The 22,988-nt window shown below is 41.8% G+C and overlaps 1 protein-coding gene across 4 annotated transcripts in view; it reads right to left on the bottom strand.

Annotated features, from left to right (window-relative positions):
* Positions 1-1,573: 1,573 nt before the first annotated feature.
* The window catches only part of LOC139406746 (lysine-specific demethylase 4A-like), a 54,118-nt gene continuing 32,703 nt past the window's right edge, over positions 1,574-22,988 (bottom strand). For 3 of the 4 annotated variants that reach the window (XM_071149732.1, XM_071149733.1, XM_071149734.1), the window contains 12 exons: positions 19,267-19,679; positions 18,995-19,085; positions 18,466-18,647; positions 13,495-13,720; positions 10,506-10,582; positions 10,186-10,241; positions 9,829-9,937; positions 6,734-6,922; positions 5,778-5,948; positions 4,815-4,934; positions 4,488-4,580; positions 1,574-4,275 (listed from right to left, as the gene is read on the bottom strand). In XM_071149732.1, coding sequence (XP_071005833.1) covers positions 4,135-4,275; positions 4,488-4,580; positions 4,815-4,934; positions 5,778-5,948; positions 6,734-6,922; positions 9,829-9,937; positions 10,186-10,241; positions 10,506-10,582; positions 13,495-13,720; positions 18,466-18,647; positions 18,995-19,085; positions 19,267-19,679 — 1,868 coding nt within the window. In that variant the 3' untranslated portion in view covers positions 1,574-4,134. The remainder of the gene's footprint in view (positions 4,276-4,487; positions 4,581-4,814; positions 4,935-5,777; positions 5,949-6,733; positions 6,923-9,828; positions 9,938-10,185; positions 10,242-10,505; positions 10,583-13,494; positions 13,721-18,465; positions 18,648-18,994; positions 19,086-19,266; positions 19,680-22,988) is intronic. The other variant, XM_071149735.1, reaches the window with a different exon arrangement.

Raw genomic sequence — 22,988 nt, 5'->3', positions numbered from 1 at the left:
ACAATACCACATAATGACAAAGCCAAAACACGTTTTTTTTAAAAAATGTATCACATTTACATAAGTATTCAGACCCTTTACTAAGTACTTTGTTGAAGCACCTTTGGCAGTGATTACAGCCTCAAGTCATCTTAGGTATGACGTTACAAGCTTGGCACACCTGTATTTAGGGAGTTTCTCCTATTCTTCTCTGCAGATCTGTCAGGTTGGGTGTGAAGCGTCGCTGCACAGCTATTTTCAGGTCTCTCCAGAGATGTTCAATCGGGTTCAAGTCTGGGCTCTGGCTGGGCCCCTCAAGAACATTGAGGGGGAAAAAAGCCACTCCTGCATTGTCTTGGCTGTGAGCTTAGGGTTGCTATCCTGTTGGAAGGGGAACGTTCACCCCAGTCTGAGGTCCTGAGCGCTCTGGAGCAGGTTTTCATCAAGGATCTCTCTATACTTTTCTCTGTTCATCTTTCCCTCGATCCTGACTAGTCTCCCAGTCCCTGCTGCTGAAAAACATCCCCACCGCATGATGCTGCCACCACCATGCTTCACTGTAGGGATGGTGCCAGGTTTCCTCCAGACATGACGCTAGGCATTCAGGTCAAATAATTGAATCTTGGTTTCATCAAACCAGATAATCTTGTTTCTCATGGTCTGGGTGCCCTTTGGCAAGCTCCATGGAGCCCACTGTGTTTGGGGAACTTCAATGCTGCAGAAATGTTTTGGTACCCTTCCCCAGATCTGTGCCTCGACACAATCCTGTCTCAGAGCTATACCTATGGCTTGGTTTTTGCTCTGTCAACTGTGGGACCTTATATTGACAGCTGTGTGCCTTTCCAAATAATGCCCAATCAATTGAATTTACCACAGGTGGACTCCAATAAAATTGTAGAAACAGGATGCACCTAAGCTCAATTTTGAGTCTCATAGCAAAGGGTCTTAAACACTTATGTATATAAGGTAGTTTTATTTTTATAAAATAGAAGAAAAAAATCTAGAAACCTGGTTTAGCTTTGTGGGGTATTGGCGACCATGGTGGTGCACAGCATGGACGTTACCAGGACATGACTGTCAGGGCTGATTTTGGGTCAGTCCCAAATCTTTTGCGCTGCTGTGATTGGGGGGGGGGGGACGATAAATTAAACAATTTTAGAATAAGGCTGTGACTTAACAAAATGTGAAAAAAGTCAAAGGATCTGAATTGTTCAAATACACTGTATGACCTTCAAAATCATATACAGTTCTGTAAAAATTGTCTCATGAATTCAAGCAATGACCGGTTCCTTGAACTTAATCTCAAACGTTCTGTGTAAATCCTGTTTTGGGCTAACCTGTGAGGTTTGCTGGTACAAACACTGGGAGTCTTCTCCTAAGACAGAAATAATTCAGTTGACCGTTTTACTCCATATAGAGGTAAATGTATCACTACTGTGATTTAATGGTATGACGTATTAAGCTCTCAAGGTATCCGAAAGTGTGATTACATATACTGCAAATTGTAGTCATAATTGTCATAAGCATGTCAAACATCGTTAACCAGTGTAATTAAATAGTAATGGAACCACCAACAAATAACACCAATACAGGACATAAGGCAAAAATTTACTGAAACAAAAATTGTTTACAAAATGCATGAATGATAATATGGAAGAAGTCCAGCGTTCATTTATCACAGACACAGGAAAGAGGTCAACGTTCAAAAGGTCAAACACGAACAGGCCAGGGAACGGTCCCAATGGTACCCTACTCCCTATATAGGGAATAGGGTTCCATTTGGGATGCTACCAAGATCCCTAGAGTCAACCGTTTATCTTTCAATAAACTACTTATTACAATAATTACATCTCAGTGCTTTCCTGGCTGTGAATATAGAACATGTATCATTATAAAACAAAGCAATAGTTATTTTTGATAGAAAAGTAATTTTCCTCCATGTATTATAAGTCTTAAGTTTTTCCATACTATTGAATGATGATGATAAAAACCTTTTGCTCAGTGGTACTGCTGTGAATGTGGGCCTTTATAACTAACTGTAACCCATACTGTCAGTTCTGTGACTCACACACTCAATTAGGGTCACAAAATGCTGGGAACTTTCTCAAAATTCCCACGTTTTCCAGAAATCCCAGATTGGGTATACCTAGATTTCCTGCTTATTCCCTCCTGATTCCAGGCATATTCCGACCAGGATTTCTGGAAAACGTGGGAAAATTTTCCAACCCTACACTCAAGACAACAGCAGTTTACAGACAAACAATGAAGACAATCTGAAAGCCACCTTATCCTATATCCTATCCTAATAAGTGCATCATGGTTGACGATCTTGGCCGAGTGGAGATGGGTAAGAACATCTTATAGATATAGAATTCACAATAATATTTTCAAACATGTCCCCCCCCCCCCTCACAAAAATAGCAAATGGCAGCACACAACTATTAAAATGTCCTCTCAAACTGGACTTAAATAAAAGTGCGATGCACAACTTTCATTAAATGAGTAAAGAACCAACTTGGAAATAAATGGAGAGCCCACAGCAATTCTGAACAGGCTATTTCCAATTCATCGCTATAGCAAAAATAGAACATACATCATAATCGTTTTGAAACCTCTACAGCATTGCAACTGACAAACTGTCTGTATTGCAGAAGTTACTTTTAGTTTCTCCAAGCACCATATAATAAATATGCTGGTAAAAAAACCAACTCAAAATGGAAAAAGCTATATTCAACGCATTCCTACAAAATGTATAGGAATGCAGTCAACAGTGTGAATCTGCTAAGAGGAGGCAGTATTAGTTACTAAAATGGCATTGCACCTCCTTGAAATCAAACATAGGTGCAAGTAGCACCATAAACTATACTGAACAAAAATATAAAGCGCAACATGTAAAGTGTTGGTTCCATGTTTCATGAGCTGAAATAAATGATGCCCAGAAATGTTCAATACGCACAAAAAGCTTATTTCTCTCAATTTGTACACAAATTAGTTTACATCCCTGTTAGTGAGCATTTCTCATTTGCTAAGATAATCCATCCACCTTACAGGTGTGGCATATCAAGAAGCTGATTAAACGCCACTATCATTACACAGGTGTACCTTGTGCTGGGGATAATAAAAGGCCACTAGAATGTGCAGTTTTGTCACACAACACAATGCCACAGACGGATCAAGTTTTGTGGGAGCATGCAATTTGGCATGCTGACTGCAGGAATATCCACCAGAGCTGTTGCCAGAAAATGTAATGTTCATTTCTCTACCATAAGCCGCTTCCTTCATTTTAGAGAATTTGGCAGTACATCCCATTTCTGTCTGTAATAAAGCCCTTTTTTGGGCAAAAAATTCATTCTGAATGGCTGGGCCTAGCTCCCAAGTGGATGAGCTTATGTCCTCCCAGGCCCACCCATGGCTGCGCCCCTGCCTAGTCATGTGAAATCCATAGATTAGGGCCTAATTTATTTATTTAAATTGACTGATTTCCTTATATGAACTGTAACTCAGTAAAATCATTGAACTTGTTGCATGTTGTGTTAATATTTTTGTTCAGTATACATAGGAAAATATATACATATGTACGTAAAATAACAACTGGCAAACATTGTCAAATATTGAGTCAGAAAACACAAGTGTTTATGAGGATGAGTGGCAATAACTTTTGTGTCTGCTTCACTCCCTTGAGGAAATCCTTCCTACCACTGAATTATATTGAGTGAATTGTTATTATCAGAAAGTTTACATCTTGTTTGGGAGCAAAAATCAAGGGCCAATATCACTTCATTCAATACACAAATTACTGATACTGGGCACTGGCAGACTAGCATAAAATGTGACATGGATGGTAATAACCATAGGGACAGGTTTCCTGGACACAGATCAAGCCTAGTTCTGGAAAGATATTTTTGGTCCAGGACCAGGCTTAAACAGTGTCTGGGAAACCAGTGCCTAATGCTGGAATGATGAAGGGATGAATTGAAGAAAAAGACAGTCTAAACTAGGGGTTGGACAGTTATTTTCAGAGGAAGTCCTTTAGTCAGAGCTACACTTACTCACTCAGTGGATAAATTAAGGTAAAGTGAGCAGAAGTCTGGATAAGGAATATCAGTGCTGGTGATTTGTTGGTAGAGTAGGCTACTCCATGCTGTAGTCGGCAGGCTACTCCATGATGGCTCTGTAGATCACAGGTTCGATGTAGTCTCCTCTGTACCGTGAGTTGATCACTCTCTGCCTCTTCGACTGCTGGATGGCCTCCTTGTCCTCAAATATACCATCGAAACGCATGTCTGACGCTTTGGACTGGGGAGACGGGGCAGGGTACACACGGAAGATGAGGATTACTTCATGGTCCATTGTCACAGGGAGAAGACTCATTAACAATTGACAAACATGCTGGAGAATAAGATCCAGTAGACTGCTACAGTAGAGTGAAAAAGTTCAGAGTTGATATACAATGTACAAAGGTTAGCAACTTCGGATTCAGTATATTGGATAGCTCACAGTACACTCACCAGTCTTGACTTGACTCTCTTGGGCAGCTCCTCATCCAGGGTATAGACATCATCTCTCTTGGCTGTTAGTTGTGACCCGTCTTCAAACTCCACCTACATCAAACAACACCATCAATGCCAAAATAACCACATTTGATGTCTCTCATAGCAAACAAAACAATGGTTTCATCACAGATTTTTAATGTATTGCTTGCTATGAGTTTTAAACCATCTGGGAAAATGGAGCTGATCAATTAGATAGCAAAGCAGTCTTTCATATAAGACTGTAATCTCTTTCTGCATAAGGTATATTGTTGCTACGGGTGAGTATGAATACTGTTGCAGTACCTGGTACATTTGGATGACGTGAGCAGCCACAAACTTGGCCCCATAGACTAGACCATCTGTCCACCGGACCTGCACTACCTCCCCCTGCGATGGGGGGCCTAGCTGGGCACAATTCCGGCTCTGACAACAGAAAACAACATTAGATACAATTCTACGAACATACTATTTAGCAAGCACCAAAAAGGCATCACACAATTTCAACCAATGTGTAGTACAGAGCTGGGATGATAAACCGAAAGTTATCGACATTGACATGGCCTTCCTCTTACCGAAGCATTTTGTATAGACAACATTCCTGTAGATTGTTCTAAAACCATTATTTGGTCAACAGTAATAGCCTATGCATCATGTTGATTCGTGCTATGAAAGTATCTGCCTGTCCCTGTTTCGCTGTCAGCTGTCAGCTGCTGTGTGAGCGAGCCACTCTCACTTCCTCTCCCCACTGTGCGCACGGAGGAGGGAAAGATGCATTTTGAGAAGCACAAGCATATTAGCGTTGCTCAAAATGCAATTGCGGAGAAAAAGACTACTGTTTTTCAAAACCACTACTATATTTCTCACCTCTTTATATTAAGTTCATGGCACCACTTTACAACTGGATATGTTACATAAAATAGCTTAATTTTTTAATCATAGGCCACCATCTCAGCTGTCTTACTTGGCACTGGAAGAAAATGTTCTAGAGCCCTGCCGCTAATTTAAAGTAACTGTCCATTAATGATTGTTATCAAGCAAAATAGTTACATTCATCACAATATTACTGTTTGTCCATATCGCCCAGTTCGAGCACCTCCACCCCCAAAAAATTGACCATTATTTATCGCCTATTCATCGTTATCACAACAAAACCAAAAAACGGGTACATTTATCACGCTGTGGATTGTCCATTTTGCCTAGCTCTCTAAGCAATCAATAAACTAATCATGAACAGCATATGAACTACTGAACCGTAAGTCTCCTTACCACGATGTCCTCGGGAAAGAGGTTGTCGCTGAAGGAGCCGTCATCAAAGTTGACCTCATAGAACGTCTCCTTGGAAAGCTGCACCACGTCACACTGGTAGTAGCGGCCATTTTTGTGCTTACAGATCACCCTCTGTCCCACGGTGAGCTCATGCATGGCTGCTTTGTTACGCTGAGAGAGGAGAGAGATCAGTGATGATTACACGGTCATCCACAGGATTAGCATCAAATAAGAACTATCAACCTCTTTGGACTGCAAGCACATGGGCACACTTGTGGGAGTTTTCACTCAAATCTAAAACCTAGTCATGTTTATGCAATACAATGTGGTGAGCACAGTCCTGAGTACACTGAGTATATAAAACATCCAGATAAATCCAGTTCAATCAGTGTAGATGAAAGGGAGGAGACAGGTTAAAGAAGGATTTTTAAGCCTCAAGACAATTGAGACATGGACTGGGTATGTGTGCCATTCAGAGGGTGAATGGGCAAGACAAAATATTTAAGTGCCTTTGAACGGGGTATGGCAGTAGGTGCCAGGCGCAGCAGTTTGTGCCAAGAACTGCAACGCTCTGGTTTTTCCACACTCAACAGTTTCCCGTGTGTATCAAGAATGGTCCACCACCCAAAGGACATCCAGCCAACTTGACACAACTGTTGGAAGCATTGGAGTCAATATGGGCCAACATTTCTGTCGAACACTTTCGACACCTTGTAGAGTCCATGCCCCGACGAATTGAGGCTGTTCTGAGGCCAAAGGGGAGTGCAACTCAATATTAGGAAGGTGTTCATAATGTTTGCTATACTCAGTGTATATAGAAGGTTTAGAAACTACAAGGCAAAGTATCAGAAGAATGTTCTCAACTAAGTCCCAAAACAGAGGCCTTCAGAGTTCCCCGTCTGGTGTATAGCTTCCTCTTTCTGAAAGACACCAAGTAAAGTACAACTGATGTATACCTCTGTCTGAATAGGGCCCTTGTGCCGGCAGCAGGTGACGTAGACCACGAAAGGCCACTCGTCCGGCTGCATGAGGACCCCAGCGGCCTGGGCACAGGTAGGGTGGTAGGCCGTAGAACAGCGGCCATGGGAACACTGCACACAGCACCCGGACGTCTTCTTCATCCTCTTCTTACAGTAGTAACATTTCTGCACATCACAGATAAGTATAAGAACATGCTCAGAGAGACAGGAAAGGGAAGTCTGACAGGGAAAACTAGGCCTGTATGTCCGGTCAAACAGTATACAGTAGCATGCTACATTCTCTTCAAACACAATGGCTGTCATGATTCCTGTGAAAGGGCTAAATTCAGAAATAAGGCTTTGCAGAAAGAGATGTCATTTCATATCCCCCTGATATGACATGTCAGAAGTTCTGACTGACTGGGCTTAAATCCCAAACTCACATGACATCCTCTAAATAGCCTAGTCTCTAGTCCAAGAATGGGCAACTTTGATGGGGGTGGGGACCACAGATAATTTCCTACACTTCTACACATTTTGCCATAGGGTGGAGAGAAATGTTTACAGATTTGAATATGATATCTCAGTGAGGTCCCCCGGTCAGTTTAGATAGCTGGCCACTAAAATAACTTAGCACTCTAAACTATTTTTTGCAGACATGGGCTAATTGAGTGACTATCAGTGACTCATATAGAGGAGGATGTGTCAACTATTCTCAGGTTTTGTCATGCAAATAACATATTACTTTGACATAATATGCTGAAGAGAAGATATTCCGCGACTCCACTCTTTTCAGTTTGCTCCTCTTCATGCACCTTGGTTGGAGAGTGAGGTTGTGAGAGTTCCTATCCCTTAGCACATAATAAATAACATGTTGATGGTTTGTCCTCTGACAAATCAACTGTACATTTCGGTGTTCCTCAAGGCTCCGTTTTAAGACCTCTGTTTTCACTATATATACAGTGGGGAGAACAAGTATTTGATACACTGCCTATTTTGCAGGTTTTCCTACTTACAAAGCATGTAGAGGTCATGCTTTGTAAGTAGGAAAACCTGCAAAATCAGCAGTGTATCAAATACTTGTTATCCCCACTCTGTGTGTGTGTGTGTGTGCGCACACACACCTCTTGGTGATGTCATTCAGAAACATAATGTTAACTTTCACTGCTATGCGGACGATACACAGCTGTACATTTCGATGAAAATTGCCCTCCCTGGAAGCCTATCTTTCAGACATAAGGAAGGGGATGGCAGCAAATGTTTTACATTTAAACTCTGACAAAACAGAGATGCTAGTTCTAGGTCCCAAGAAACAAAGAGATCTGCTGTTGGATCTGACAATTAATATTGATGTTTGTACAGTCATCTCAAATAAAACTGTAAAGGACTTTGGCGTTACTCTGGACTTGATCTCTCTTTTGACGAACATACTGTATCAAAACTGTTTCAAGGACAGATTTCTTTTCCATCTACGTAAATTTGCAAAAATGTATCCCTTCTTTTGTCCCTTCTAGATTAGACTACTGCAATGCTTTTACTTTCCAGCTACCCGGATAAATCACTAAATAAACTTCAGTTAGTGCTAAACACGGCTGCAAGAATCCTGAATAGAACCAAACAATTTGATCACATTACTCCAGTGCTAGCCTCTCTACACTGGCTTCCTGCTAATGCTAGGGCTGATCTCAAGGTTTTATTGCTAACCTACAAAGCATTACATGGGCTTGCTCCGATCTATCTTTCCGACTTGGTCCTGCCGTACATACCTACACATACGCTACGGTCACAAGACGCAGTCCTCCTTATTGTCCATAGAATTTCTAAGCAAACAGCTGGAGGCAGGGCTTTCTCCTATAGAGCTACATTTTTATGGAATGGTCTGCCTATCCATGTGAGAGAAGCAGACTCGGTTGAAGAATCATCTCTTCAGTAGGTCCTATGATTGGGTGTAGTCTGATCCAGGGGTGTGAAGGTGAACGGAAAGGCACTTGAGCGACGAACCACCTTTGCTGTCTCTGCCTGGCCGGTTCCCCTCTCTCCATTGGGATTATCTGCCTCTAACCCTATTACGGGGGCTGAGTCACTGGCTTTCTGGTGCTCTTCCATGCTGTCCCTAGGAGGGGTGCGTCACTTGAGTGGGTTGAGTCTGCGACGTGATCTTCCTGTCCAGGTTGGCGTCCCTCTCGGGTTTGTGCCGTGAGGGAGATCTTCGTGGGGTGTTTCAGGGTAGTAAGTTGGTGGCTAAAGATATCCCTCAAGTGGTTTTGGGGACTGTGCTTTGGCAAAGTGGGTGGGGTTATATCCTGCCTGGTTGGCCCTGTCTCGGGATATAGTCGGACAGGGCCAGTGTCTCCCGACCCCTCCTGTCTCAGCCTCCCGTAATTATGCTGCAATAGTTTGTGTCGGGGGGCTTGGGTCAGTCTGTTATATCTGGAGTATTTCTCCTGTCTTCTCCGGTGTGCTGTGTGAATGGAAGTATGCTCCCTCTAATTCTCTCTCTCTTTCTCTCAGAGGACCTGAGCCCTAGGACCATGCCTTAGGACTACCTGGCCTGATGATTCCTTGCTGTCCCCAGTCCACCTGGTCGTGCTGCTGCTCCAGTTTCAACTGTTCTGCTTGCGGCTATGGAACCCTGACCTGTTCACCAGACGTGCTACCTTGTCCCAGACTTGCTGTTTTTGACTCTCTCTCTACCGCACCTGCTGTCTCTAACTCTGAATGATCGGCTATGAAAAGCCAACTGACATTTACTCCTGAGGTGATGACCTGTTGCACCCTCTACAACCACTGTGACTATTATGATTTGACCCTGCTGGTCATCTATGAACGTTTGAACATCTTGGCCATGTACTGTTATAATCGCCACCCTGCACAGCCAGAAGAGGAATGGACACCCCTCAGAGCCTGGTTCCTCTCTAGGTTTCTTCCTAGGTTCCTGCCTTCCTAGGGAGTTTTTCCTAGCTACCATGCTTCTACATCAGCATTGCTTGCTGTTTTAGGCTGGGTTTCTGTATAGCACTTTGACATCGGATGATGTAAAAAGGGCTTTATAAATACATTTGATTGATTGACATTTACTGTGTTTAACTCACCAGTTTAAACCTCTGTAGAGGAATCCCACTCAGATCCACAGGGCTTCTCTCAGTGATGTTCACAAAGCGAGCCTCCAACACTGCTACTGCACACAGCACATGGACCCACCTACAAGACAGAAAAACATGTCAACACACACACAAAAACATGTCAACACACACACACATCGTTAGTGGCTTATAAACTAAACCCTAGTAGATATATTTCAGTAGAACGTCTAAATATGTGAACATAAGTGTACATAAATCAATATACTATTGATTAGAGTTGTAGAGTAAATGTTCAATGTGTGATTACTGATTGCTAGACTAGACCACTCCCTGATCTAAGGAAATTTGACTGGCACACAAACTTACTTGTTGTTGTTGGCTTTCTGCAAGGCTCCACCCCTCAGCGAACACAAACAGCAACTCTGCAAACAGGAAAATAAACTGTCAACCCTCATCATCCAAGTCATCTAAACATAGATGTGGTTCCTGCTACCTGATGACCAGTATCAGTTAGTCACATATCATTAGGAGACTACCGCAAACACTACTGCCAGATCTAATGACTGTTTAGAGTACTGCAAAGTTTGCAAACACTATTGACAGTGACAGTAACAGAGATTTGGGCCAACTAGGTGAGGTGAGTCATACATAGAGAAGGGCCACTGAGCTGTTGTAGAGACACTAACCTCAGTCATGGCGTTGGCCTTACAGCGAGCACACTTCCAATCCTTAGTAACAATCTTTGGATCCACGCCATAACAGCCTGGTAACACAAAACCAAACACCAGGTCAGGGGACAAAATTAACATAGCATACACCAAGAGCTAGTTTGGGAGGACGATTGGCAGACAGGCATTGACGAAGTCTTAAGTCTTTCCTTCTTAATGTTGTTGTCCTGATCTCAATGACAGAGCAGCATTCACTTTCAGTCCCCGAGCCAAAACACACAATTCGCTCAATCCTGCCAATGACGCATTGGCATCAGTCATTACTATGGCAATTCAGTATGGTGCTACACATACCTCTAATAATCGAAGGTTAAAGATAGAAACATCTCTATTTTTAGGATTTTTATTTTATTTGCACGTTTAGTATTAATTGATCTCTTTGCTTAGCTTTACTCCCTAAAGTGTTCCCATTCCCTTTAATAAGTGCATTGAAGACATCGTCCCCACAGTGACCATACGAGCATACCCCAACCAGAAGCCATGGATTAAATGTAACATCCACACTAAACTAAAGGCTAAAGCTGACACTTTCAAGGAGCGGAACACTAATCCGGACGCTTATAAGAAATCCCGTTACGACCGGCTATGACCTCCAAACTGGCAAAGCGCCAATACAGGACTAAGATTGAATCCTACTACGCCGGCTCTGACGCGCAACAGATGTGGCAGGGCTCGCAAACTATCACAGATCAGAGGGAAACCCAGCCGCGAGCTGCATAGCGACGTGAGCCTACCAGACTAGCTAAACACGTCAAGGCAGACCACACGGAACCATGCATGAAAGCACCAGCTGTTCCGGGCGACTGTGTGATCTTGCTCTCAATAGCCAATGTGAGTAGGACTTTTAAACAGGTTAACATTCACAAAACCGCAGGGCCAGATGGAATACCAGGACGTTTACTCCGAGCATGGGCTGACCAGCTGGCAAGTGTCTTCACTGACATTTTCAACATATCCCTGACGCGCTCTGTAATACCAACTTGTTTCAAGCAGACCACCATAGTCCGCTTGCCCAATAATGCCAAGGTAACCTGACTAAATTACTATTTCCCTGTAACACACGTCCATAGCCATGAAATGCTTTGAAAGGCTGGTCATGGCTCACATCAATACCATCATCCCAGACACCCAAGACCCACTCCAATTCGCTCCTGCCCCAACAGATACAGAGATGAGGCAATTTCTATTGCACTCCACCCTGCCCTCACTGGACAAAAAGGAATACCTATAAGAATGCTGTTCCTTGAGTATAGCTCAGCATTCAACACCATAGCCCCCTCCAAGCGTATCACCAAGCACAGGACCCTGGGACTGAACAACTCTCTCTGGATGCTGGACTCCCTGACAGGCCGCCGCCAGGCGCTAAGGATAAGCAACAATACATTTGCCACGCAGACAATCAACGCGGGGGTCCCACAGGGGTGTGTGCCGAGTCCCCTCCTGTAATCCCCGTTCACCTACGACTGCGTGGTCTCACACAATGGTGGTAGTACTTATCACCGTCAACGATGATGCAGCCTATAGGGAGGAGTTTAGAGACCTGGAAGTGTGGTGCCAGGACAACAACCTCTCCCTCAAAGTCAGCAAGACAAAAGAGCTGATCGTGGACTAGAGGAAAGGGAGGGGTGAGCACGGCCCCATCCACATCGATGGGACTGTAGTGGAGCAGGTTGAGAGCTTCAAGTTCCTCCGTGTCCACATCACTAAGGAATTAACATGGTCCACATACACCCACACAGTTGTAAAGAGTGTATGACAGGGCTTACTCCCCATCCAGGAGGCTGAAAAGATTTGGCATGGGCCCTCAGACCCTCAAAGTTCTAAAGCTGCACCATTGAGAACATATTGACTGGCTGCATCACCACTTGGTACGGCAACTGCAAGGCGCTACACAGGGGGGTTGAGTATGGCATTGTCAAAGACTCCAGCCACCAAAGCCATAGACTGTTCAATCTATTTCCTGCACCTCAAGCGGTACCAGTACACCAAGTCTGGAACCAACAGGACCCTGAAGCTTCTACTCTCAAGCCATGAGACTGGTAAAAAGCTAATCAAATGGCTAGCCATTCTACCTACATTGATCCTTTTTTGCAATGACTATGAACACACTGGACTCTACCCACACACACACACAAAGCACATCCACACATGCATACTGACACACACACAGCTAATGTCTTATCTATCCTGTTGCCTAGTTACTTTACCTACCTACATGTTCATAGCTACCTCGTACCCCTGAAAATCAACTCAGTTCTGGTACTCCCTGTATATAGCCATGTTATTTTTACTCATTGTTATGCACTGCATTCATTCCTCGTGTCACTATTTCAAATTGTTGGAAAAGGACCCGACAGTAAGCATTTCACTGTTAGTCACGAAGTATGTGATTAATAAAATGTGATTAGATTTGACAAGCTTAGGTCCAAAATAAGCCCATAGAAATGCACTGGGCTAATTTTAGAAACCTCTCGCAGTGCCTCTTCCTTTCCGGTGTATATCAAATGTGTCAGAGTAAAAAACAACAACAACAAAAAAATTCTAGGCCTGAAACAGCCTGTAGTTACCTCCTCTAAATCAAGTCTGTCCAAACAGCTTGCTAGAGTAGAGTATAGCTGTTAACCCTGGTATTACAGTTAAGGGTACAGTACAGCCTATGATCTCTCCAACTATAGCTGTAGGTAAACCTGTTGACTAGAAGCTTTCTGAAGGCTAGTTAATACCCTACGTACACAACGCAGTTTCACACCTCTGCATAGTTGTTTTGCTACGCCACAGCTATTTTGCATTGCTACTTGTAGTTCATCCATGCATACGTACGTAGGGTATAAACAAGGTTTGAGGGTCTGCAAAAACAATGAGAGTACGTTATGTTGCGAGTACTGACAGGTGTGTAGTTAGTAAGTAGTACTGACTGGTGTGTAGTTAGTTAGTAAGTAGTACTGACTGGTGTGTATGCGGACACTGCAGTGGGAGCAGCTGATGAGCAGGCTGGTGCCGTCTGGCTCCAGGTGAGGGGTGGTGGGCGCCAGGGCTCCAAGCGCCTGCTCCTCAGCACCCTCCTCTGGCTCGGTGGTGGTAGTGAAACACATCTCAGCGATCAGAGGCTTAGTCCTCAGTCTGCCTCCAGGCAACACCACTGGAGTGTCCTTACAGTCATCAGCACACTCCGTCTGGAGATTTAAAAAATAATCATATTTAGCACCACTTGGGAGGACAATGGAGGATCATTTAAAAAACATTTTTACAGTTGTTTTTTTAAATTGTTTTTTTGGTTTTTAAATCGCTTTGATGTAATTTTCACAGCTCTTAGTACTAAACTCAAAACATCAACAAAAAGGCAGTTTCAAAACTAACCACATTTTCAATTGACTAAGTACAACACAAAATCAGTCCATTTTTCACCAAATTTAAATCAGTGTCATCTAGAAATACATATTTTGCATTGCAATACATGTTCATATAAAGTAATTGCCTGTCACAATGCACTGCTCACATTACTTTTGATATGATTCTCTTCTGCAAAAATATATTTCACTTACTGAATCTAACTGTTAATTGATGACCACTTAAATGTTTGGTAAACCTATAGATTTGACATGCAAACTGGTTTATCTACTACAGATTGAGAACTACATCATGAAAACGTACATTGTAAAGTAGAAACATAAAAAGTATGATTTACACTACCGGTCAGAAGTTTTAGAACACCTCATTCAAGGGTTTTTCTTTAGTTTGACTACTATCTACATTGTAGAATAATAGTGAAGACATAAAAACTATGAAAAAACACATATGGAATCATGTAGCAACCAAAAAATATATATATATTAATATATTTGAGATTCTTCAAATAGACACATTTTTCTTTGATGAAAGCTTTGCACACTTTTGGAATTTTCTCAACCAGCTTCATGAGGTAGTCACCTGGAATGCATTTCAATTAACAGGTGTGCCTTCATAAAAGTTAATTTGTGGAATTTCTTTCCTTCTTAATGCGTTTGAGCCAATCAGATGTTTTGTGACTAGGTAGGGGGGTATACAGAAGATAGAACTATTTGGTAAAAGACCAAGTCCATATTAAATGGCAATAAGAGCTCAAATAAGCAAAGAGAAACGACAGACCATTACTTTAAGGCATGAATATCAGTCAATTCGGAAATTTCAAAAAGTTTCCATAACTTTTTAAAGTTTCTTCAAGAGTAGTCTCAAAAACCCTCAAGAGCTATGATAAAACTGGCTATCATGAGGACCGCCACAGGAACGGAAGACCCAGAGTTACCTCTGCTGCAGATGACAAGTTAATTAGATTTACCAGCCTCAGAAATTGCAGCCCAGATAAATGCTTCAGAGTTCCATCCCATTTGGTTTGGGCTTAGTGGGACTATAATTTGTTTTTCAACAGGACAATGACCAAACACACTTCCAGGCTGTGTAACGGCTATTTGACCAAGGAGAGTGATGGAGTGCTGCATCAGTTAACCTGGCCTCCACAATCCCCTGACCTCAACCAAATTGAGATGGTTTGGGATGAGTTGGACCGCAGAGTAAAGGAAAAGCAGCCAACAAGTGCTCAGCATATGTGGGAACTCCTTCAAGACTGTTGGAAAAGCATTCCAGGTGAAGCTGGTTGAGACTGCCAAGAGTGTGCAAAGCTGTCATCAAGGCAAAGGCTGGCTATTTGAAGAATACAGAATATTGAAAATATTTTATATTTGAATTTGTTTAACACTTTTTTGGTTACTCCTTGATTACATACGTGTTATTTCATAGTTTTGATGTCTTCACTATTATTGTACAATGTAGAAAATAGTACAAATAAATAAAACCCCTTGAACGAGGTGTTCTAAAACTTTTGACCGGTAGTGTATACTCGAATTAACTACAATGATGACTTAAGAATTTAGTTCACAGTAAGTTTTTTTTTTTTAAATCAGATATTGAGAAGATCAGGTATGTAACAAATCAAAGTTAATTGGCCACGTACACGTTAAAGCATGTACAGTGAAATGCTTGAAATGCTCCTAGCTCCTACAGTGCAGTAATTTAATATAGTGGAGTATTTGCATATGATCTCAGTGATCATTGTCCCATAGTCTGTATAACATGCTGACCAGACCGGACACGTCGCGTGCGCGAGAGTCACAAAATAAATGTAGAAATCCATGTTATTCAATTATTGCACGCCAACGAGCGTCTGGAAGGAGGAGGAGAGGTGACTACAAACGATTCGGTTGGTCATTTTATGTGTGGATTAATTGTCGGAGTAGAGGACCTTGTGCTTTTCAGGTAAAATGTCAATGTTTATATCCCAGGACAAATTAGCTAGCAACAGCAAGCTAGCTAAATAGGACAAATTAACTAGCTAAATTGCCATACATGTTTAATGCTTTTCGACCTGTCCCCAAATTCATGCCATTGGTTCAGAGTTTGTTTTGATATTTTAACCTGTGTGTCGTGATCGCGTTTGATGTTGGGGGATAAAATACATTTATGCACGATGTCGGACGCGCGCAGCCGGTTTGGGTTCCATTTTTGAGATACGAAACAGCAAAATACAAATTCATGTTTAATTAAGATAACATTTCAAAATGTTTCTGCTAAGGGTTTTTACATGACATATTCTACTCTGTCTCCTGTATTCCTGACCAAGTCTTGGCTTTAGAAAATCCCTCCTCCATATTTGTTCTCCTGGCAGATAAACACGCCCAATTAAGAGTCAAAAGATACAGTGCATTCATAAAGTATTCAGACCCCTTGACTTTTCCCACATTTTGTTACATTACAGCTTTATTCTGAAATTGATTAAATTGTTGTTCCTCAATCTACACACAATACCCCATAATGACAAAGCAAAAACAGGTTTAGAAATGTTTGCTATTGTATAAAAACAAATCAACTCCCCAAAATCATATTTAAATATGTATTCAGATACCTTACTCAGTACTTTGTTCAAGGGCCTTTGGCAGATATTAGAGCCTCGAACCCATGCCAAATCTTTTCAGTCTCCTGGGGGGGAAAAAGGTCTTCAGAATTGTCTTGGTGTATTTGGACCATGATCATTTGTTGGCGATGTGGACAGCAAGGAACTTGAAACTCTCGACCCGCTCCACTACCATCGCGTTAATGTTAATTGGGGCATGTTGGGACCGGCTTTTACTGTAGTAGACGATCAGCTCCTTTGTCTTGCTCACATTGAGGGAGAGGTTATTGTTCTGGCACCACACTACCAGGTCTCTGACCTCCTTATAGGTGGTCTCATCATTGTCGTGGGTGAACAGGGAGTACAGGAGGGGACTAAGCACACACCCCTGAGGGGCACCAGTGTTGAGGATCAACATGGCATTGTTGGCTACCCTTACCACCTGGTGGCAGCCCGTCAGGAAGTCCAGGATCTAGTTGCAGAGTTTAGTGTTTAGTCCCAGGGTCCTTAGCTTAGTGATGAGCTTCGTAGTGTTGAACGATGAGATGTCGTCAATGAACAGCATTCGCACATAAGTGTTATTTTTGTTCAGGTGGGAAAGGGCAGTGTGGAGTGCGATTGAGATTGCGTCATCTGTGGATCTGTTGCAAATTGGAGTGGGGCTAGGGTATCCGGGGGGGATCCTGTTGATGTGAGCCATGACCAGCCTTTCAAAGCGCTTCATGGTGATGGGTTTGGATATCTGAACTTTAACTACTATTAAATCATTAGTTATAATAGAGACCTGAGGGGTGCCATAATTAAGCTTGGGAGGAGCAAATCAGTTAAGAACAAATTCTTATTTTCTATGACGGCCTAGGAACAGTGTGTTAACTGCCTTGATCAGGAGAACAGTGGGTTAACGACAGATTTTTACCTCGTCAGCTTTGGGATTCGATCTTGCAACCTTTTGGTTACAAGTCCACTAGGCTACCTGCCACCCCAACAATTAAAGGCCATTTTAAGATGTGCAGTTTTGTCACAGAACACAATGCCACAGATGTCTCAAGTTGAGGGAGTGAGCAATTGGCACGCTGACTGTAGGAATGTCCACCAGAACTGTTGCCAGAGAAATGTTAATTTCTCTACCATAAACTGCCTCCAACATCGTTTCAGATAGGTTTGACCTACTGCCAAATTGCCTCACAACCACAGATCATGTGTGACCACGCCAGCCCAGGACCTCCACATCCAGCTTCTTCACCTGTGAGACCATCTGATTGGCTGCCCTCCCAGGCCCACCCATGTCTGCACCCCCTGGTAAGTTATGTGAAATCCATAGATTAGGGTCAATTTAATTAGCTTCAGTTGACTGATTTCCTTATATGAACTGCAACTCAGTAAAATCTTTAAAAGTTGTATTTGCGTTTTATATATTTGTTCAGTATATTTCACAGTAAACATATTTTGGATCAATGGTTGTGTGGCGAGAGAAGTTTACAGTCAACATAAATGAAATGTGAAATTAAAGGTTCTGAATGTAAGACTGGCTGCGTTACAAGCTTTACCATTTGAGTTTTGTGACAGAGTTTAGAAAATTTGCCACATACTATACTTGTGAAAATAGTACCAAAGCGATTAATAAAAAGGGTATAATTCAAAAAGTAAAGTTTTCATCTGTGCACTCGGTATGGCCATGGAGAGAGACACAGCAATCGAGCTAAATTCAGACTAGGCATAGAAAACATGAAATACCAAATTCACTGTTCAAGAGTACTGAGTGAGGTATACTACAATACAAATACTTTTCTCCTAACGCTAAGCGAAGAAAATAAATCACCTAATAAGAGCTTTACTCTCGTTAGGAATTTACTTTAGGAATCCCTTTGAGACTAATGACTGACAGGATACACGCTTTAGCTTCCAAAATCCCCTGTTAAAGTGTCTGAGTGCTGAGTGTCTCCTCCTCTCCTGCTGTTGAGCACTCTCCTCTACTCTCCTTTCCTCTCTCCTCACCCGCTGGTAGGTCTGGAACAATGAGCACACGGAGCAGTATGGGACCTGGAGGCCCATGCGACGGTTGTACTCCTTCTCTCTCTTCAGGCTGGGGGGTCTGTTCTGCCACAGATGGACAAAGGGCTTGGCCCACAACTCTCCCTCTAACCCATCCTCTTCTACTGGGGGCTGCTCTGGCAGCTCTAAAAACAACAAAACAAAGATTGTCTAGCGTTAGCACAAGCCATATCCAAAGCGACTTACAGAAGTGTCGATATTGACAGTGGCCCATGAAGGAAATCAAATCCACAATGCTATATGCTCTAATCCCCTGAGTTATTGGAACCACAGACAGTTCTAAAAACACACACAGACAAACTACTATCATCTCATCGAGTATGCAAACATCGATATGAGTGAATGATGCTCTTTTCTATTCAATGCCAGAACATGCCTGACACTGCTTTCCTTAGATCTTATCCAATATTTAGGAAAAGGAAGCCTAACTTGGGCTGAACTATGTGAATGAAGAAGTAATATTTGTATTCACCCTCGTCACTCATGCTGTCCTTCATCAGAGGGTGATGGCGAGGCAGCTTCCCCAGTTTGCTTTGCACACCTTCATCCTCCGCTTCTGCCCCCTGGTGGAATAAAAGGGGTTAACAACAGAATCATTATAGCGCTGATTCATTGAACATGTACAGTATATAGCTGACCTCAGAAAAATCATCATAAAGCCAATCCTACAGACAGAGGTTAAGTGACGTGATGTTTGGACACTACTCCTCTTCTCCTGCGTCTCTGCTCCTCCACCCCTCTCACCTTGCTGTCTTCCTGTTCCTCTGCTTCACTATCACTACTATTGCTCCTCATGTCCTCCTTGCTCTCTCCCTCGCTGTAGTCTCCCTTGGCGTAGCTGTGGACGTGCAGCACGTCTGTCGGGCTCAGGGTCCTCTGGAAGAGTCGGTGAGCAGAGCTAGGGCTGTTGGCTGGTGCTGGAGGCTTCACATCCTCACTGGGGCCGGCCTTCTCTGAGCTCTGGGAGGAGGGGCCTGGTACTGCTGGTTGGGTTGACTGACTGTTAGTCTGTGGCTGAGACTTAATTAGAGTGGATTTAATAGAGTTATTGGCTTTCATCTGAAGTGCTAGCTTTCGGCTGGCGTTTGTGTTTCGGTTGGTCTGTGCGTTGGGTGGTAGCTTTGTTAGCTCAATTTTAACGTCCTCCGGCTTCGGCTCTGAAATAAACAACAAACAACATGAAAAGCTGGAGGCACAAGGCAATGTCTAACTCAGTGGTTCTCAACTGGTTTTTGCCTCGGGACACAAATTAAAATCAGGTAGTCTGTTGAGACCCAATATTCGCAGCCAAAGTACAATCTGGAACACTATTTGTAAAGCTATATTGATAGTAAATGTGGCAATTATGAAAAGGGAACAACATTACCACCTCTATTTGTCAATAATACATATTTGCCCACATTCTTGATGAAGAATGTTAATAAACTCACTGTCTTGAGACCACAAAATCAACCATAATAGTGCTTCTTATAGCTCTATATTGAAAATACTTTGTGACTGATTTTTTTTAAATAAATTCAGCGATAAAATGTTTTAAATTTTAAGTTCATTATCACTTCTACACACTTTCTACCTGGTTTACGTTGTTTAATTAAGAATCCGCCCCCTTTTTTCAATTTTCGCCTAAAATGACATACCCAAATCTAACTGCCTGTAGCTCAGGCCCTGAAGCAAGGATATGCATATTATTGGTACCATTTGACACTGAAAGGAATGTAGGAAAATAACACAATAGATCTGGTAAAAAATAATATAAAAAATTTTTAAAAAACATTTTGTATTTTCTTGTACCATCATCTTTGAAATGCAAGAGAAAGGCCATAATGTATTATTCCAGCCCAGGTGCAATTTAGATTTTGTCCACTGGACTGCAGCAGTGTATGTGCAAAATTTTAGACTGATCCAATGAACCCATTGCATTTCTGTTCAAAATGTTGTTTCAAGACTGCCCCAAATGTGCCTAATTTGTTTATTAAAACTTCAGGATAGGGGGCAGCATTTTCACTTTTGGATAAATTGCTTGCCCAATTTCAACTTCCTGCTACTCATCCCCAGAATATAAGATATGCATATTATTAGTAGATTTTGATAGAAAACACTCTGAAGTTTCTAAAACTGTTTGAATCATGTCTGTGAGTATAACAGAACTTATGTAGCAGGCAAAACCCAGATGACAAATCATTCTGATTTTTTTTGTTTTTGAGGTCACTGTCTATTCAATGAGTTTTCATTGGGAAACTAGTTGGGAAACTAGCCAAAACTATTTCTAAGGGACTTGTTTGCAGTTCCTACCGCTTCCACTGGATGTCACCAGTCTTTAGAAATTGGTTGAGGTTATGCCTTTGTGTAATGAAGAAGTATGGCCATCTTGAATGAGTGTCATTTGAAGTCTACTTTTTGAGAGAGGAGCATGACTTGAAAAGTAGCGTGAGTTTGTTGTCGTACTGTATTGATTGTCCCGTATTCAATTTGATGGATTATTAACGTTTAAAAATACCTAAAGTTGTATTACAAATGTAGTTTGAAATGTTTTGTCAAAGTTTACAGGTAACTTTTGAGATATTTTGTAGTAACGTTGCGCAAGTTGGAAACTGTGTTTTTCTGGATCAAACGCGCCAAATAGACATTTTGGATATATATTGACGGAATTAATCGAACAAAAGGACCATTTGTGATGTTTTTGGGACATATTGGAGTGCCAACAAAATAAGCTTGTCAAAGTTAAGGCATGGTTTATATTTATTTCTGTGTTTGTGTAGCGCCTGCAGGGTTGAAATATGCTTTCTCTTTGTTTACTGTTGTGCTATCAGATAATAGCATCTTATGCTTTCGCCGAAAAGCATTTTTAAAATCTGACATGTTGGCTGGATTCACAACGAGTGTATCTTTAATTGAGTGTCTTACATGTGTGATTTAATGAAAGTTTGATTTTTATAGTATTTTATTTGAATTTGGCGCTCTACATTTTCCCTGGCTATTGGCCAAGAGGGACGCAAGCATCCCCCCTATCCCAGAGAGGTTAATAACTTTTCATGTTCAAAATTGTGCACTCTCCTCAAACAATAGCACAGTATTATTGCACTGTAAATTGGACAGTTCAGTTAGATTAACAATAATTTAAGCTTTCTGCCAATATCAGATATGTCTATGTCCTGGGAAACGTTCTTGTTACTTACAACCTCATGCTAATCGCATTAGCCTACGTTAGCTCAACCGTCCCGTGTACGGGACACCGATCCCAAAGAAGTTTTAATTAAGTTCAGACTGGACTATTTATTGAATGTTTTTATTCAGACACCTGAGAACCATTCAAAACCTCCCATGACCAAAATTGGGGTTGCGACCCACCAGTTGAGAATCGCTAGTCTAAATGATCTCCCTCAAGTCAATCTGCAGTAGACTAGTGTCAGTCCCTGTTTAATTGTTTGGTAGCATAGTCAAAGATTAACTGAGGTACCTTACCTTTGTACCTCAGTCCATATACAGTATTTATGTATAGATTGAATCTGGTGGGTAATTATTTTTTTCAGTGAAGAACAAATTCTTATTTACAATGATGGCCTACTGGGGAACAGCCTTGTTCAGGGGCAGAACATAATTTTACCATGTCAGCTCGAGGATTCGATCCAGAAACCTTTTGGTTACCGGCCCAAAGCTCTAACCACTAGGCTACCTGCTGCCCCTTAAGGGACAAAATGAAACTGTGGTTCTGGTGTTATACTTTGTATTTCATGTTATTGAGAAGCTTCCCATGAACACAATTGCTCTTATTTTATGAGATATCTTATTTTAAAGTGATCTGAAAAGTTTAAAAAAAGGTCAGACAGGTCAACGTTAATCTCTAGTCAATAAGGCACCAAATCACATGTCTGGCTTCTTAAATTCAACACTTTTTTGTCCAATAACTAAAGATAGGCTGGCCATACTGTTCTGGGGGAAAAAAATATACTGCTATGCAAATGATGCATTTAATATGCAAATGTAGCATTACAGAATACAACATTCCAGTCATTTAAGCCCAATCATTTAAAGTAGGGTGGTCATATGATTAACAAATCTTAATTCTTTATGAAAAACAGAGAGACTAACAATCAATGAAATTAGAATACAACTTCTAATACTACTTTACGCAAATATAATACATAATATGCTAATTGGTCTGTTCATTTAAAGTAATGCGGTCATATTGTTTTATGCAGAACTAGGAGTTCACACAGAGGAATAGGGTACAGCCCGCGCACACACATTTTCACACAAACACACAGTGGGAATAGGTAATCATGAACAAAAAAGTAAGGTTACTATTTACCAATTAGTAACTGTTAGGCTGTACACTGAATATACAAAACATTATGAACATCTGCTCCTTCCATGGCAGACTGACCAGGTGAAAGATATGATCCCTTATTGATGTCACTTGTTAAATCCACTTCAAATCAACCACCACCCAAAGGAAATCCAGCCAA

This window comes from Oncorhynchus clarkii, chromosome 4, assembly GCF_045791955.1.
Source record: "Oncorhynchus clarkii lewisi isolate Uvic-CL-2024 chromosome 4, UVic_Ocla_1.0, whole genome shotgun sequence".
NCBI lineage: Eukaryota > Metazoa > Chordata > Actinopteri > Salmoniformes > Salmonidae > Oncorhynchus > Oncorhynchus clarkii.
Note: the sequence above shows the minus strand (reverse complement) of the source record. Positions and strands in the feature narration are given on the sequence as shown.